The following is a 17,708-nucleotide window of genomic DNA, read 5'->3' as shown; positions in this document are numbered from 1 at the left end:
CCGACCAGTCACTTCGGCTGCCCCGCTGGACCAGCGGCCCGGGGCGAGCAGAACAGGCCCGCGCACACCTGAAGCGCATCTCTTCCGGCCTCTCTGCTCCCCTCTGAGGCTTTCAGGGCCACCCCACCCCGGCAGGTGACAGGGCGGGTCCCACCGCCCCGAGTCAAAGGCAGAGCTATTGAGAACAGCCTGTCAGCCTTGACACACCAGCCTTCTGATTGTGTGATATAAATAATTAATCCTCTTACATTCGCTCTCGCCAAATTAGACATTGACTGGGAAAGGCTTAATCTGACGCCTGTTTCGAGATGGTGACAGCAGCGGCAGGGGCGTAGGTGGGTGGTGGGAGAGAGAAGGGACAGGAGGAAAGAGGAGAAGGAGGAAGTGAAGCTGGAAAACAGGAGAAGAGAGATGGGAGGGGAGATGGGAGCGGGCGGGACTTGCGTTCCCGCTCACCCTTGGTCGTGTGACCAGCTGCTTCAGTGAGTGGTTTGAGCTTCTGGAAGGGATGCCTACGAGGGACTTTCTGGTGTGGGAGGGGAATAAACATGGGGAAGAGAAAGACTGGCTGAGTGGGATGTGAGCAGGGCACTGTGGGGCGCCCCCCAAGGCTCAGCCCCACAGCTGGCCTCCTGTGGCCCTGGGAGAAGACGGCCTGAGACTTCCTCCTGCCCCACCTTCACCTCCAAGGTGGAGATGGGCCCTGGGGGCTGAGAGCCGCAGCCACACAGCCATCCGGCATCCCTGAAGTCTCCCTTCTTTGGCTCTGAGAGGGCAGGCCAGCCTGCTCTGGGGAAGAGGGGACCCGTGTGGCCTGGATCACTGGGCTCCGGGCCTCAGGATGCCCCAGCAGCTCTGAGATCCTCAGGGCCCCAGTGGTGGAGCTTTCACCCTTCCTACACTATGAGGGGCCCCAGACAGGTGGGGAGAAAGCCCCCTTTTCCCCAGGAGCCCCCCAATAATGGAAGAGGACTGCCCAGCAGAGCCTGCTCGCTGGGGCCAAGCCCACCCCTGCCCCAGCATCTGGAGCTGTGGGCAGGCAAGAGCAGGGGTCCGGGAAGGGCAGGAGGGGCTCACACGCCCCCCCCCAGCCCAGCCAGCTGCCTGCCCCCCCCCACCCCCCCCCAGCATCCCACCGCCTAAATCTTCACTGCAGAAGGGTAGATGGAGTAGGGGCTGGACACCGACCCCCGACCGTGTGTCTGAGACTGAACTCAGCCACCTCAGGCGGGAGCTGTACCTGACTATTAAGTCTGGTCATTAAATTAAAGTTAGAGATTGAAATGATTCATGAATAATTTATAATAGTTTGTTGGGAAGCTCCTTCGGCTCTCGTGGAGCTATGCTTTGCTCTGTTGTTAAACTATAATTGTTATTATTAATTGTCTTCTTAATAACGACCCGATGTTAATTTGAGATAATAACCGCATGGTGCCAGCCTGATGCTCCCTGCTGTGCCGGGAGACGGCAGCCTCCAGCCGGACTCGCAGGCTGAGTGGGGGCCGGTGGAGGGAAGGGCAGGAAGGGCAGGAGACGGGCCTCTGTGGCCCCAGGAAAGGCTCCAAGAATGTGGTTACAGGGGACCGTGGCCCCAGGGTAACGACTGCAGGGCCAAGGTACCTGCCCAGCTCTGGTAAAGACATGCACCCCAAAACAGGCCTGAGCCACAGTAGGAAGAGCCTGGTCGGAAGTTCTGTGATTTTTAAAAAGTTTTATCCACAACAGGAGTAAACCAGGGGAAGCTCTGAACTCTCTCTCCTAAGGCATCTGTAAGGAAACCCCAGCCTCACGCACACAGGCACACACACACCCCCACCCCCGCCCCGGCGCACTGTCCCACAGGTAGCAGGCTGCCCAGCTACTGGTCCAATGCAGTGATCACCGCCCCGGAGCCAGGTCCAAGACACAGATCAGCCAATTGGCCCAGCAAAGAAGTCCGCACAGCTGTCTTCCCATCCCCCCTCCCCCGCCCCCATCAAACCAGTGCTGATGGAGCCCAGGCCTCTGAGGGGCGGAGCCTGGGTGGGAGGCAGAGGCTGGGCAGCAAAAAGAGCAAGTGCCATGGGGGAGGCTGAGAGGACTTTCAGAGAGAGAGGGACACCATGAGGGGACCACCCCCCCCAACACCAGGGACAGGAGTCAGGACCGGGGGACGGAGAGAGCTGACCGAGTTGGGGAGGGAGCAGTCAGGACCGCTGCTCACACCTCTCCATCAGCTTCTTGCCTCGTCTGGAAATCAAGCTTCCTGAGCCCCGCACGTGTGTACACACGTGCACGTGTGCGTGCGCGTGTGTGCAGGAGTGCACGCGTGTATGGGCACACACCATTAGACCTGGGCCTCTACGGTCATGGATTTGGCTTCCTTCTTTTCCAATGTGGCCCAGGACGGTCCCCCGCCACCCCCGAGAGAGCTCAGAGCAGCAAGAGGGCCAAGCGGTTTGGGGACTGACAGCTGGGTTAGCCATCACCTGGCCAGCCAGGTGCGCTGACCCACTGAATAGTCAACCCACCTCCCTCCAGAATAACCCACTAGTCGAGTGCTGCCGGCTGCCTGGTCACCCACGGGCCAGAAACCACTGCCCCCGTCACCAACCCCATGCCCCTAGCCCTGGGAGTAACCCCTCTGCAGAGGGTTCCCCTGAGGGACCGCTCGGGGGCCTGCCCCACGCCGCCCCTCCCTGGGCCTCGTTTTTCTGCGGGATGGATGCGTGCGGCTCCCAGAGAGAAGAGCCCCCCGGGCGGGGAGGACGCCCTCGCCACCGGAGGTCCACATCAGCCCGGGCGCCTGCGTTGCAGGTGGGCCAAGCGGGGCCAGATCATCAAGGAAGCATCCGGGGAGGTGTACCGGACCACCGTGGACTACACCTACCTCTCAGAGCCCATCTCCTGCGAGGCGACCAATGCCCTAGGCAGCACCAACATCAGCCGCAATGTCGACGTCTATTGTGAGTGGCTGTTTAGGGGCTTCCCGGGCGCCCGGGCACTGGCGGGGCGCTGCTCGCGGCAGGGGGAACCGCCGTGGCCTCGTTGCACGTGACATAAGAATGCCGCACAGGCTCGTAATCTGTGCGCTTTACGAAAAGCTTCCCTCGTGTTTATCTTGACCCTCATAGTCACCGAGGGAGGGGACTTCCCTGGCGGTCCAGTGGTTAGGACCCCGCACGTTCACTGCCGAGGGCGCGGGTTCAACCCCTGGTCAGAGAACTAAGATCCCACAAGCCAGGCGGCGTGGCCAAAAAAAAAACTATTAAAAAAAAAAAAATCACCCGGGGAGGCTGGACTTCTTATTCCCAGCACCCAGATGAGGGGATGGAGGCCCAAGGTCATGCAGCGAGTAAGTGGCAGAATGAGGACTGAAAAGGGTCCGCCTCTCATCGGGGGCTCCTCCTCATCCCCAGTGGCCAGGAAGGGACCCTCGGGGAAACGGCCCACAGCTGTGTTCCCAGCGTTGCGCATCAGCTCATCCACTGCCCTTTACAGATTTAGAAGCACTTTTGCAAACTTTATGCCTGACCGCCCCCTCGCCCGTCCGGGCCTCAGCAGAAAGTGCTATGACTCCCTTTTTGCACCAAGGGACTCATCTGGGTCTCCTGACCCTGATTTCACACCTTCTACTCCCTGAAAACAGCTGTCTGAACACCCTCCCGTCACCACCCCTGAAATCCCAGGGCTGCACCCACTCTGGGAAGCAAGGCTTTGGTCTGCAGGGGACTCGGGTTAGGGCGGGTGTAGGGCAACAGAACCAAAGGCCACCTGCTTCGTGGATTGAAAAAGAGGTGGTGCGGGGCTGGACTAGAGAGTAACCTGGGTGGGCGGCCGGTGTGGGGGGCACCTCCAGGAGGCCTGGCCTCCCCACTCCTTATCTCAGAGCCCTGCAGTGGCCCTGCGGGGCCCTGAGTGGGCCCAGGGAGCTGGGCCAGACGCACGGGTACCTTGACTCCCGGTCACAAGGCTGAGGCCTGCAGGAGGTGACCAGTTGACTTGAAGGCGGTGTGAGTGAAGCGGGAAAAAGGAGGATGTTGGGGGGGGGGGGGAAGGACCCTCTGCCCCCACACTGGGGTCAGGGGGGCTTCCTGGGACCAGGACAGAAGGAACGGGATGGGAGAGCCCTTGGGGGCAAAACCAGGCAGAAATGGGACCAGAGCCGCTTTCCGGGGCTGGTGCTGCCTACCCCCACGGTGGGCCCGAGGGAGGCTGGGCTGGGGGAGAGGGGTCTTCTCCTTACTGCCCAGACCCGGGCCCAGACCGGTAGAGGACTGACGCGAAACGGAAGGGAATGGGCCGCAGTGGAGGGACGTGGCACCAGTGGTGCCCCCTCCCCCAACCAGAATGGGGGAGGGGAGGCAGCAGCAAGGAGGGTCCCCAGAGCTCCCAGCCCACGAGAGCCCTGTCTCCTCCTTCCTCCCATTGCAGTCGGGCCCAGAATGACCACGGAACCCCAATCCCTGCTCGTGGATCTGGGCTCCGACGCCGTCTTCAGCTGCGCCTGGACAGGCAACCCGTCCCTGACCATCGTCTGGATGAAGCGGGGCTCTGGCGTGGTGAGTCCGCAGCTCAGACCCTGGAGGGCCCTGGAGGGGTGCAGGGTCCACAGTCCAGGAGGGAACTGCCCCCCACGGCCCCTCTCACTCTTAGACTGGGGACGTTAGCCTCCCATGTAAACTGAAGGAAGGAAGGCCCCAGAAGGAGGAGAGGGAACCCCAGGTACCCACACGTACCCCCCTTGGGTCTAAACACATTCAGCCGGTGCAGTTCTGCTTTATCCTGAGCCTTATAAGAGAAGCAGGTGGTCACCAAGATGCTGGGGCGAAAAGTCACTAGAAAGGCTTTTTCGCTTGCCCCAAAGAGTTGTTGCCCTTTAACTTCGGGGTTAAGCCTTGCTTTCTCCCTGTGCTCCTCTTTTAAAGTGTATGTGTTCTTTAATGTGCCTAGGAGTTTCAGACATCCCTCCTCCCAGGAGGGCCAGTGAGAGCCTTGGGCAGGGAAGCAGGGGGAAAAGCAGCAGAAAAGTGACTTCCGTGTGCCCTACTGTGTGCCAAACACTGCACTGTCCTCTGAGTGTCACTGCCCCATTACGGGGATAAGGAAAGAGCCTCCAAGAAGATAATTAACACCCAAAGCCACACAAGTAGGCAGCGCTGAAGCCGGGATTCCCACTCAGAGCAGCCGTTGCCAAAGCCTGTTTTCTTTCCATCACGCCAAACGTCATCCCAAAGGGATATTGCAAATGACTCAGGAAAGACAGATCTGGGACCCTCAGAGATGCTCAGCTGCAGGATAGCTTCACCGCTGGCCAGCCTGGTACAGGCTGGTCGGCAGACCCCCTGGATGAGGAAGCCCTGGGGGCCCCAGCCAGGGAGGCCCCCTCCTTCTCTCTCACCCCCCCCCCTTGCATTCCCACCCTTCAGGGCTGCCGCTGGGGCGGAGCATCTTCAGCCTCACGGGGTGCTCTGTGCCGTGGGCTCCCGCGCCCGACAGCCCGCTGGGCACACTGTGTAAGAAGACTTCTGGCTCCCACCCCAGCCCCTGTTGTTGCTGAGATGCTGGAGACTGTGTACCCTGCCACCCGGCCTGCCTCTCAGCCTTTCTGGTTCTGAGACAGAGAGCGCGGCCCCTGCCCTCAGGTTCTGACCCTCCCCACTCCTCCTAGGTCCTGAGCAATGAGAAGACCCTGACCCTCAAGACCGTCCGCCAGGAGGACGCGGGGCAGTACGTGTGCCGAGCTGTGGTGCCCCGGGTGGGGGCCGCGGAGCGAGAGGTGACCCTAACTGTCAACGGTAAGACCCCACCCGTGCCAGGGCAGGGCTGGGAGGGGGCCGACAGGGTCCCTGCTGTTGCCCCAAGGGGCACACGTGGGGTCTGGGCCTCACATCCACCTCCAACTGTGGGTCCATAGTGATTACATCCACGTGTTCCAGTCCGTGTCAGAGCCCAGCCCTGGGGTGACGAAGGACCTGGGTGGTTCTCTGGTCACCTCCCTCCTCTGTGTTCCTTCTAAGGGGTCTCAGCCCTGAAAGTGATGGCTGATGAATTTATTCCTGGTCAGGAAAAAGGGTCCGAGAGCTACTGGGCAACCAGCATAGATCCCATATCTACCCTTTGACCATGACCTTGGCCCTGGTGGAGAATTTAAGGGGGCATCTCTGTGACTCCTCGTCTGCCTCTTCCCATTTTTAGAGCCACTCAGTGAGGAAGACCTGCCACCATCCCCACAGGGCCAAGTTCAGGGGGGTCCCCTGAGGGCAGGGAACTTGTCTTATTATATGTAATAAGATCACCACAGCAGGAGAATATTGCCATCTCTCTCCAAGAACACAGTGTGAGTTACCAGATGACTGGTACATGAGACATTTAGGGGACGGGGCCTGGTTGATGGGATGTAGAATGTCACAGAGAAGCTGGGACCTAGCTCAGGTCAGACCCAAGAAGGCTGTGGCACCAGGACGGAAATTCAACGTCCCTGCCGTTATGTGTGCTTGGGCCACGCCGGTAACCGACACTGCTCGTGTGAGAGGGTGAGGATGCTAAGACAGCTCCCTCTGTGTTTCGAAACGTCCTCCTTCCGCTGGGTTTCGGTTTCCTTGTGAGGCCTCTGCTCCCGCATAGTCTGTCTCCCGATCAAGGCTCTGAGCCCCAAGAGGAACCAAGCCACAGACCCACGTCTGTAGGGCCTCTGCTTCCTGTTCCAGACCAGGGCCCTAGTGAGGGGCTGAGCCAGGGTCCAGAAATCAGCCCAGGTGGCGCACAGCTTCCTCTAGTCTCCGATTTGCTAGAAACTAAAACCAGCTTGGTGCTGTCCCCATTAGCCAGCCCCCCTCCGTCTCTTTCTTTTCCTCCCCCCTCCCCAAGAGTCGTGGCAGCCCCAGAGGGAGGGTGAACCTGCTCAGACCCCGGAGCCGTCTGTCCAGGGCAGATCCCTGACTCGGAAGCCTTCCTGCCTTTCCTAAGTGTCCCCAGGACGCCACCAATAAATTGGCGCTGCAGGGCTAAAAATAACAGCATCTGATCGCACCTCCATATATCCATGGCAACATGGGCTGCAGCCTTTTCCTGCCGGCTCCAGTGTCTGACACTCGGCTCAGGCGCCAGGCTCTGGTGAAATCAGCGGCCTCCCCGGCTACCCGCCACCCGCTCTGGGAGGGCGCTGGGAGTCGTGCTGGCCCATGACTACGGCCAGCTCCGCTCCGATGGCCCTGTGACCAGCTGGGCTGGGGACCCTCAGACTCACGTGTGGCCCCCCCAGGGTCCCCAAGCCTGAAGCTTTTAAATGAGCATCCTCATTTCTGGGGAAAACACGATGGATAAAGGAAGGACTAAAATCCGTTGTCACTTTAGACTTTCAAGCATTTCCCAACAGGGATTCAAAGCGGTTTCCCTGTTTGAATACCCAACAGGGATTCAAAGCACACCTCAAAGGGACATTCCTCTTGGATGGGACACCCCAGCCTGGGCCCTGGTGTCTATCCAGGGTTTAATCTGCACTCTCCAGGGTCGTTCTTTCCAACCCCCGCCTATGCCTCCAATCCTCTGACACAAGCTCCCCTAGGCTGCTAGGAAGAGAAACACCCAAGAGATTGGAGTGAAGCGAGGAGGCAGTTTGCTTGTTTCTGAATGAGGGTCATCATGCCCTGAGGCAGGTGGATGCAGGAAGTGGCCCACAGAGAGAAGCCTGCCAGCCCGCACATGCGTGGACTTGGGGATGGACTTGTCTATACCTGTGTCTGGAGAACAGGTGGGGAGGGGTGGTGAAGCCCTTTGGGCAGGCCTGGACTAGGCTGAAGGAATCAACACTATGAACAAATCCAAAATGAGATGAGGTTCTCATCAAAATGCATCCCGGCCGGGACATGACTGCTGGCCATTACCCTTTGGGGAATAAACTGGCCCATGATTTGGCTCAAACTTGGGATTTGCAGGAAGGGGGAGATAAACCATACTACTGCTGTGTTCTGACTCTCCCAACCCCATCTACCCTTACCCCGATTCCTGTTTTCTTTTAAGAAGCCCTTAAATGTGTATGCATTTACCTGATCGTTTTTAGAACAGCTGATGACACCCCACCCCCCAGGGAAATCCTAGCTCCTGGGAAGTGAAGGGGAAAAGGTTTTACAGGATCATCACTTTCAGCCCGGCAGCAAAACAAAGCGCCAACCAAGGTCCTGAAACGTGAAGCCCTCCTGCCTTTTGGCCAAAGGCTTCTTGGAGCTAAGGTTCCTAAGAGAGGAACTCTGAAGGCCCCCTGAGGGTGGAAGCCCTTACCTTGAGGGTCCCTCGTGTCTGCCTCTCCCATCTCCAAGACATTTCCCTTCCCAGCCTAAATGCAGTCATTTGGGTTAGTTAACAGGCAGAACTGGACAGGAAGTGTACTGCTGGAATCCTGGTGGACCCTCCAGGCTGTCCGAGGCGGTAAATGAGCCAGGTGTCCCCAGAGACATCCATAAACATTACCCATACACGCACGCATGCGCGGGCCGGATAGGGTAATGTCGGGGTCAGCTTTGGAGCTGTGGTCCCACGTGGGCTGTCCAGGTATGTATGTGGAGGCATGCAAAGCGATGAACTAAGGGATCTCCTGAGACACATGTGAGATGAAGTCTGTGAAGGTGCCCAGCCCAAGCCATGTATGCCAGCTGGGGGTGGGGGTGGGGGGGATTCCCCGCTTCCCCGCTTCCCGGCTTCGTGGAGGAACATCTTTTACTTCCCTTCCTGCCTGGTTTTCCTGTCCCGCCGAGGACACCGGTTTGTTAGGCAAGCGCGCCCTCTACTGGAGATACAAGGGAATGGTTTGAAATCCAACAGCTGGCTGAGGTGGAGGTGACATTACATTCCTTCCTCCCTGACACCTCCCCCACTCCCTTCGCAGGTGCACCGCCTCCTCCATAAAGGTTTCCCCACCTGCCGGGGAGAGTTCTTCTCTCTCCTGTGAAGTCGGTTAGCACTTTGCCTGGTGCTCACCTCCCCTCCTCCTGTGACAGCTCTTGATGTCTCTGGGCGTCCTGACTTAGAGGCACTCACTCACAATCCCTTGAGAGGTTTATGACTGAAGCCTCATCTATCTCTGAGTCCCCTGCCTCGCCTGTCACCTTGCATATACAGGCCTCCAGTAACTGTTTGCTGAACGACTGAATGAATGTATAAACTTCTGAACTTGCCAAGAGGGGCCCAGCCAGGGCCCACCCCCTCCCGAATCCCTGATGTGATGCTGTCTCCCCAACAGGACCCCCCATCATCTCCAGCACCCAGACCCAGCACGCCCTCCACGGGGAGAAGGGCCAAATCAAGTGCTTCATCCGGAGCACGCCGCCACCCGACCGCATCGTGAGTGCCCCGGGGCGAGCAGGGAGGGCCAGTGGCACGGCCCGGCCCCCGGGCTGGGCAGCCTGGCGGGTCACCTGTGCCTGCAGCCACTCCACCATCCGGCTGGTCAGTCTTGCCTCTGCACTGCCTTTCCCCGTTGGGGAAAACTATTCCTGCCTTGTGTCTCTTGGAAAGGCATCACGAAGACAAAAATCACGGGCAGTCTCCTTTCTCAGGACAGGCTGTGCTCCTCGCCTGCGGGTGTGTTTAACTCTTCTCTGCCTCTCAGCTGTGTGCCAACACCAATGGGTGCGACCGAATTCTGCATCTTGGGGGCAGAGGGCAAGTGAGGGCAGCAGAAGAGAAAAAAATGATTTCTTCCCTTTCCTGGGTTCAAGGCCAACCTTTAGCAAAATCGTAAATAGGATGCAGTTTATAGTCGGCAGACCTCTCTCTGCGCCTCCACAGCCCTCCTCTGCTTTGATGCCCATGGACAGCGCTGCCCCAATTAGCAAGTTTTCCCTCTGAAAGCATCACTCCATTCTCCCCGCCCCTCCCTCAAAACTCTAGTCCCCGCAGTGCAGCTTGGGCCGCCTGACTGGCTCACACGTAGCCCTCCCAGGTATTTGCATTTCTAGAAGTGGGGGTCTCCCACCCAGGTTCTGCTGACACTGGTAGAAGCTGGGGCGGGAAAACAGAGAGAGGTGAGCATCTCCCCACACTGCTGGGTGTCGGGGGAGGGGTGGAGACACTGTTGTCTGCAAGCCCAGTGCCCAGGCGGTCCTGCCGAAAGGCCGCCCAGGTCAAGTTCACAGGGCAGTCTCACCTTTCCCCAGGGCGGCAGCACCTGAAGGGGCGTGGGAGGCACATGCCAACAGCTAAGGTGTCACCCTGTAGATGAAGACCTTGTTAGAGCACTGGCGCGTTACACACTTCCTCAGGCGTTCAGTCCATTCACTGAGTCACACAAAAATGGCAGCTACGCCTCCCTCTTCCCTTCACTCTAATCTGTTTAAAGTGTAAGAAGTGTAACACGTGCCGGTGTCGATGGACATGGAACTCTAGGCCAGGGGTTCTCAACCTGGGCGGTTCTGCCCCCAGGGGACATTTGGCGACACCTGGAGACATTGTAGGGTGCAGCTAAACACCCCACAGAGCCCAGGGCAACGCGGTGGGGTGGGGCGGGCGGTGACAGTGTGCGGGAAAGGGCTCTGAGAAAAGGTAACCGCTCACCGGCCGAAACCACGCTGCACTAAGGTTCTCACAAACGCAGCCCTCAGAGCGTAACGTTGGTACAAAGACACGCACAAAGTAACCAAACCAGACTCAGTCAGCCTGGGGCTGGCCTTCACCACCATCTGTGAGGGGCCCCAGCTGACGGAGGGGCTCCCATCGCCACCCCAGAGTCCCCTGCTTGCCTGGGAAAATGTTCCAGCAAAGAGTCGCGTAAGGCTCCGTGTCGATGGAAATACCCCCTGAGGTGGCCCAGCCTCTGTGTGTGTACGTGTGTGTGTGCTACATGTGGGGTGGTAGGTGTACCCGTGTTGTGACGTGTGTGTGTGCTGTGTGCACACGTGTCTGTGCTGTGTGTTGTGACGTGTGTGTACTTGTGTGTACACGTGTTGGCACTGTGGGTGGGGTGGTAGGTGTACCCGTGTGGTGACATGTGTGTGTGCTGTATGCACACGTGTTTGTGCTGTGTTGTGATGCGTGTGTGTGCCGTGTGCACACGTGTCTGTGCTGTGTGTTGTGATGGCGTACTTGCGTGTGCACGTGTTGGCACTGTGGGTGGGGAGGTAGGTGTACCCGTGTTGTGACGTGTGTTTGCGGGCGCAGTGCTGTGTGCACACGTGTTGTGGCGTGTGTTTGCAGGCACTGTGCTGTGCGCACACGTCTTGTGGCGTGCGCGTCGACCTGCGCCGTGTGGCGGTGAGCGTGAGCGCAGGCCTGGCAGCGTCCGCCCGGGAGCAGGGAGACGGCACGGTGGTCCTGGCGGGGCGGCTCTGGCGGGATGTCCTCCTAATTCTGCGCACCTGGGCAGGCCTGGTCCTGGAAGGAGAACGTGCTGGAGTCGGGGACTTCGGGCCGCTACACGGTGGAGACGGTCAGCACCGAGGAGGGCGTCATCTCCACGCTGACCATCAGCAACATCGTGCGGGCCGACTTCCAGACCATCTACAACTGCACCGCCTGGAACAGCTTCGGCTCCGACACGGAGATCATCCGGCTCAAGGAGCAAGGTGGGGCTGCCAGAGCCGCCAGGGCCTCTCCCTGCGAGGGCAGGGCCCCAGACAAGGTCCTCCGGGGCCCTGGGGGCGACAGAGCGCCTACACTTGCGGGCGGGCAGGAGGCCCTTCCTCACCTGCCACGCAGCCGCTGCCGGTCAGCCAGGCCCCCTGAGCCCAGGGGCACTGGCCTGCACCAGAGCAAGCAGGAGGACAGCTGCCCAGGTGCTGGCCCCTCAGGAGGCACCACGTTGCCTAAAGACCCTGGCTTCCCTGCTCTCAGCAGTTCCCTGGGGCCCTTTGGGGGCGTGATCTCTGAGCAGTGTCCCCACGGGGATGCACCAGGATGGGCATATTGGGGAACCTGGTGCAGCCCGTTAAGCCAACAAGCCAGTCCAGTTGCCCCAAACCCGAGGGTGCCCGTGCTAAGCTAAGGAGTGGCACTTGAGCTGTCCAATCCCTGCTGTGCAGGGGACTGGCCTCAGGCTGCCTGCAGCTCCCCATGGGGACACAGGAGACACTTGGAGCGCTGTGCTCTGAAGGAGACACCAGCCAGCAGGGCAGCGCTGGGCAGAAGGGCTCAGAGCTCGGAAGGACTCAGGCTCGGAGGGCGGGGAGCCTCAGAGGGGCATGGAAGGGGTTCCAGAGAAGTGAGGCAGCCAGCCAGTGGCACACCAGGTCCTGAGATGGGCTGCAGATCTAGCCCCTTGGCCAGCGGGGGTTAGTCCAAGACAGACAGGAACGGTCCAGGGGGCCTCGGCCCTGGCAGTCTCCGACCCCTCCAAGCTTAAGGCCCACTCACAGGCTGTCAGGCCTTGGAAGGGATCCTGGGCCAAGCAGGTGGTCTCAGCTGGGCCCCTGGGGCCGCAGTGCTACCCTGTGGATCACGCATTGCTCCCAACACCTCTTCCCTAATAAGTGCTGCTTTGCTAATGCTTTGCACATAATTTGCATAATATCATCCACACGTCATCCCAACCCTCCCGGTCCACTGTTGCTTCCCCTCCGTGTCTTCCCCTCAGTGCCCCACCCCTCTACCCGCCCCTTAGTGTTCTCACCCCCCCTCCTCAGAGCCAACTCCCACCCCAGCCTTGACCTCTCTCTCTGGTCCCACCCGTCTGGAGTCCCTAAGTCAGTCTGAACGAACTCCAGGTTCAGTTCGGCCAGCCCGGATCTGTGGGGCATCCTGCAGACGTGATGCAGGAGGGAGCCCCCAACCACCCCAGACCCTCCGGAGGGCCACCCCCACCCCCGGTCCCGCCCCACCCTGGCCAGCCAGGCCCTGGCTGTGGACGCTTGCTTTATTTCCAAACAGGTTCGGAAATGAAGTCGGGAGCCGGGCTGGAAGCAGGTACGGAGGAGACATGAGACTCCCCGGGATGGGGGAAGGGGCTGCTGGGCTAGAGGGGGAGGGAGCCCAAAGTGTGGGTCGGGAGGCCAGGGCAGCCGCTAACTTCTCTGCCCTCCCCCCATCTTGAGGCTTTAGTGCAGTCAGAGCAGCAGGGAGAGGGCCTCCAGGCAGCACGGGTCTAGAGACCCCGGAGACCTGTCTCCTCTGTCGCTCCCCCCCCCCCCCCGCCGCAGGCTCCTGGCAGCCCAGGACACTTGCTCCTCCCCCGTCTTTCCTCCCACCCCTCCTCTTCTGAAGCCCTGGCTCCTCCCCCTGGGGTCAGCTCACCCCCACCTGACTCCGCATCTCACCATCACCACCAGCTTGGCCATCGCTTCCGAGAACACCTGGGCCGCCCAGCCCGGCTACGGCCTGCGTAATCCATGCTGACCCCATGCTTTCTGCTGGCTGGCTCCTTCCCGCACTCCTGCATTCCCCGTGGAGCTGTCATCTCACCACCTGGCTGAGGCCGCTGGGCAGTGCCTCTCTCCCCGGGGACTCGGCAGCAGAGGGGTCACCAGGCTCCCTGGGTTGAGTTGCTCTCTCTTGGGACCCCACAGGAGACAACTGCCCCCCACCCTCCAGGGAGAGACCCAGAAAAGAGAATCAGGACATGGCAAGCCAGACCCTACAGGGTCGACAAAGGCCACGACGAAGATGTGGGGTCCCCTGCCCTAGTTCTCCCGCCACACTGGCCCAGAAGGCGCTTCAGCAAGTCCCTGGTGGGTCCCGCTCAGCCCCTCCCCTCTGGGCGGACGGCCCCTTAAAGAGCAACAGGCTGGGCACAGGCCAGCTCGAGGCGGGCACACAATATCAACTCCTGCTGTGTTCTCCCTGACGCCCCTCAGGGCCACTCCTGGTGCTGATGCTGAGCTGGTGTCACCCTCTGTCTTCATCTCTTCTGTGCCTGCACCCTAGGTCCCCCGCCCGGGACCCTCTCCCTCTGCCCCCGCCCACCCACTCAGGACAGTCCTCCAGATAAGATGGCTACCACCACGACCCCCCAGCTGTTAACAGCTTAAGGAAATGTGGACTCCAGAGGCACAAGCTGCCTTAGATACCGCTTCCCTGGTTCTCTGGTTTCACAGACCTTGAGGCCTAGAGAGGTTAAGGACCCTTCCACCGTCATCCTTAGGCTCTGAGCTCAGCTGAGACAAGACCCGAGTTTTCCAAGGAAATGCCCTAGGAATCTCGGAGAAACTGAATTCAACTCAAATCAATAAAATTCAAAAGCATGGAAGCAACGAACTTCCAACGCGGCTTTCCTTTCCTAGAGAAATTCCAACCTAGAGACAGGGCCGTCTCACTGTCAGAGCAAGCTTGCAGGGCTGGCGAGGTCAAGTCCATTGTCTCACCCCTGACGGTTGAGACCAACCCAAACGCCTCCCATTTTCAGTCCCTGAGTGTTTGTCGCACCCACCTCCTCCCTGTCGCCTCCCCTGCCCCCCCCCTACAGGGGTCTCGGGCTCCAGTAGGCAGGTGATGAATGCACCAGTGTGCCAGTCCTGGGCTGGAAAGAAAGCCCCAGCCTGACGGCCAACACTGCCAACCGTCGGACACGTGCTCCTTCCGGGAGAGGGACCCCACCCCCTCCCAGCAGCGTCTCCAGGGGCCAGGGTCTGCGGGGTTCTTCGTTTCTTTTGCTCTTTAAAGAAAACAACAGTGAGAGGCGAGAGGCCAACCTCCAGCTCAGGACAGATACCTGGAGTCCCCAGTCATCCACACTGAGAGCGTGGGGTAGGGGCAGCAGCTGAGTCTCAAAAAGGGACTTTCCTATCCTTGCGTCTGCTGCGGTCCTCCTTCCCACACAGACACGAGGGCAAAGGCTGGGATCGGTTTGGGTGCCAGGCTGTGTGCCAGCCTTTACCTGCCTGCATTCACCCATCTAAACCCCAGACGCCCCCCTGAGGCAGGCACTGTAATTATCCTATTTTACAGATAAAGAAAAGAGAGGGTAAAGTACGTTGCTCTGGGCTGTACAGAGGATGTGAGATTTGTAGGATGCCATGGGACGCGGTGTGCGGAGCTGGGCAGGATGAGGGGGGTGGATAAGAGGAGACGTGGATTTGCACTGGTTCTGCTGTAGCTGTGTGTCCTTAACCAAGTCACTTGACTTCCCTGGACCTCAAGCTTTCCATCTATAAATGGGAGGCTTGGACTCTCTGAGCTCTAAGCTCTCCTGCCCCTGCATTCTCTAGTTCTAACCCCCCATGGACTACTCAGGGCCCCACATCATATGCTCAGGCCCCCTCTGCAGACACAGAAGGGTCAGGACTGTCTGGAAGAGCGCCCACCCCAGCCTAACATCACCCTCCCCACTCCCATCTCTACTTGGCTAGGGCAGGAGACAGAGTACAGGAACTCAGCAGGGAGTGAAGCTTTGCCTAGCTGGAGTTCCAGGTGCCTCTCTGGCGGGGTGGGGTGCCGGGATTCCTGCCCAGAGGACTGGCCCAGGAGAGGAGGGGGCAGGACTGGGCATCTCTCCTTAAAGAGGTGGGGGGAAGGACTTCCCTGGCGGTCCAGTGGTTAGGACTCCACGCTTCCACTGCAGGGGGCACAGGTTCGACCCCTGGTTGGGGAAGTGCGTGCCATGGGAAAAAAAAAGAGAGAGAGAAAAAGAAAGAGGTGGAGGGAGCTGTGATCCTGCCCTCCGGCCCCTAAGACGTGGCCTCTGGCAGTTACCACCTGTGATGCCCAGGTCTGGAGGGGAAGCTGCCTCAGACCTGAAAACTCTCTAAAAGCTGCTTGTCCATTGTCCACCCTCTGCACCTGGGAAAGGGAAGAGAAGGAAAAAGTGAAGCGAACAAACAGCGGCAGTGACCCTGGTCATTTTCCAAAGAAATGCCAGGACTTAACGACTCTCCTGGTATCACCTCAGAGAGCTCAGAGTACCAGCCTTGCCTCTCACCTCCAACGCTCCCCTCCCCTCCCTGTGTCTTCTTGCCTCTCTGCCCCCACCACTGCTGCCATCTTTCCCAGGTCTGCCCGCCCTCTCTGCCACACCATGTCCCGCCCAAGCTGACCCCTGTTAGACTGTGCCCGCGCCTGCGCAGGCCCCTGTGGCCTTTCCCAGGAGCGCCCACGCGCCGTGGTCTGGCCCCAGCTCGGCAGGGGCTGCGCCCAAGGAACTGGGTGAGATCTGGGGGGAGAGAGCGGGCTGCCCCAGCTCCCTCATCAGCCTGCTTACTTCTCTCCCACAGAGGCTGTGCCGATGGCCGTCATCATCGGGGTGGCCGTAGGAGCTGGCGTGGCCTTCCTCGTCCTTCTGGCAACCATTGTGGCCTTCTGCTGTGCCCGCTCCCAGAGAAGTATGGGAGGGAGACCCGGGAGCTCAGGGAGGGGGGGCAGAGAAAAAGGCCAGCTTAGACTGCCCCGGAGTAAAAGCAGGAGTACAGTGAGCAGGGCCCCTACCGGTGCTGTGAGCTGCTGGGGCAGGGATGGGCCTCATGCATCTTTTCACATGCAGCGCTTTGCTCGACATCTGCTACAGAGTGGGCGCTCCACTGCTGTTGAGCTGGACGGAAGTGAACTTCATGCAGCAGGGCCGTCAGCTAAGCACCTCAGATTGAACATACACAGCACTCTCCACCCATGGGGAACTGTACTGAAACCCGGGGGTGGGGGGAGGTGATCTTTGCCCTCCAAGATCTGCTAGTCGAAACAGAAAAGCAGGTCACCCACACAGGAAAAAAAAGGGGTTCAGGGAATTGTCTTGTGAGGACTCCTCTAAAGTTTTTTTTTTTTTTTAACATCTCTATTGGAATATAATTGCTTTACAAAGGTGTTTTAGTTTCTGCTTTATAACAAAGTGAACCAGTTATACATATACATATGTTCCCATATCTCTTCCCTCTTGCATCTCCCCCCCTCCCACCCTCCCTATCCCACCCCTCTAGGCGGTCACAAAGCACCGAGCTGATCTCCCTGTGCTATGCGGCTGCTTCCCACTAGCTATCTATTTTACGTTTGGTAGTGGATATATGTCCATGGCACTCTCTCGCTTCGTCCCAGCTTACCCTTCCCCCTCCCCATATCCTCGAGTCCATTCTCTAGTAGGTCTGTGTCTTTATTCCCATCTTACCCCTAGGTTCTTCATGACCTTTTTTTTTTTTTCTTAGATTCTATATATATGTGTTAGCATACGGTATTTGGTTTTCTCTTTCTGACTTACTTCACTCTGTATGACAGACTCTAGGTCCATCCACCTCACTACAAATAACTCAATTTCGTTTCTCTTTATGGCTGAGTAATATTCCACCGTATATATGTGCCACATCTTCTTTATCCATTCATCTGTTGATGGACACTTAGGTTGCTTCCATGTCCTGGCTATTGTAAATAGAGCTGCAGTGATGCGCTCTTGACTCGTGTGTGCCTGGAGTCTCTGTCCTGGGCGTAGCTCTGAAGTTACGTGTGCTAGACAGACACGTGGAAGGGTAAATGGGATGGTGGAGACGGTGGGAACAATAGAGACTGTCTTGTGGCCCCACCTCTTCCACCCCATGACCCTGGGCAAGCCACAGCCACTCCAGGCCTCGGTTCTCTCCTGTGTAATAGCAAGGGGTCGGCTGATGTGACTTTCAGGGCCCCACCCGGCTCTGACATTCTATGAGCGGAAGGCACAAAAAGAATAATCGGGGTAAGCCTGCTCCCTCCTCTGCTTGGCAGCCTTCACGTGTTGGAAGAAAGTTGCCTGTGTCCTCCCCTCCAAGCTGAGCAGCCTTGCTCTCTTGAGGGCCCCCAGTGATGCGGTCTCAGGCCCTCCCTCACCACCCGCTCAGTGGACCTCATAGGGG

General features: G+C 59.0%; 1 protein-coding gene across 1 annotated transcript in view; it reads left to right on the top strand.

Moving 5' to 3' along the window:
* The window catches only part of KIRREL3 (kirre like nephrin family adhesion molecule 3), a 554,709-nt gene that overhangs the window by 531,805 nt on the left and 5,196 nt on the right, over positions 1 to 17,708 (top strand). The window contains exons 8-14 of the mRNA XM_007463624.1: positions 2,797 to 2,945; positions 4,414 to 4,541; positions 5,651 to 5,777; positions 9,218 to 9,318; positions 11,339 to 11,537; positions 12,838 to 12,873; positions 16,113 to 16,220. Coding sequence (XP_007463686.1) covers positions 2,797 to 2,945; positions 4,414 to 4,541; positions 5,651 to 5,777; positions 9,218 to 9,318; positions 11,339 to 11,537; positions 12,838 to 12,873; positions 16,113 to 16,220 — 848 coding nt within the window. The remainder of the gene's footprint in view (positions 1 to 2,796; positions 2,946 to 4,413; positions 4,542 to 5,650; positions 5,778 to 9,217; positions 9,319 to 11,338; positions 11,538 to 12,837; positions 12,874 to 16,112; positions 16,221 to 17,708) is intronic.

Source organism: Lipotes vexillifer, unplaced genomic scaffold (assembly GCF_000442215.2).
Source record: "Lipotes vexillifer unplaced genomic scaffold, Lipotes_vexillifer_v1.1 scaffold442, whole genome shotgun sequence".
Classification (NCBI taxonomy): Eukaryota; Metazoa; Chordata; class Mammalia; order Artiodactyla; family Lipotidae; genus Lipotes; species Lipotes vexillifer.
The sequence above is the reverse complement of the archived record's forward strand: the minus strand, read 5'-3'. Positions and strand labels throughout refer to the sequence as shown.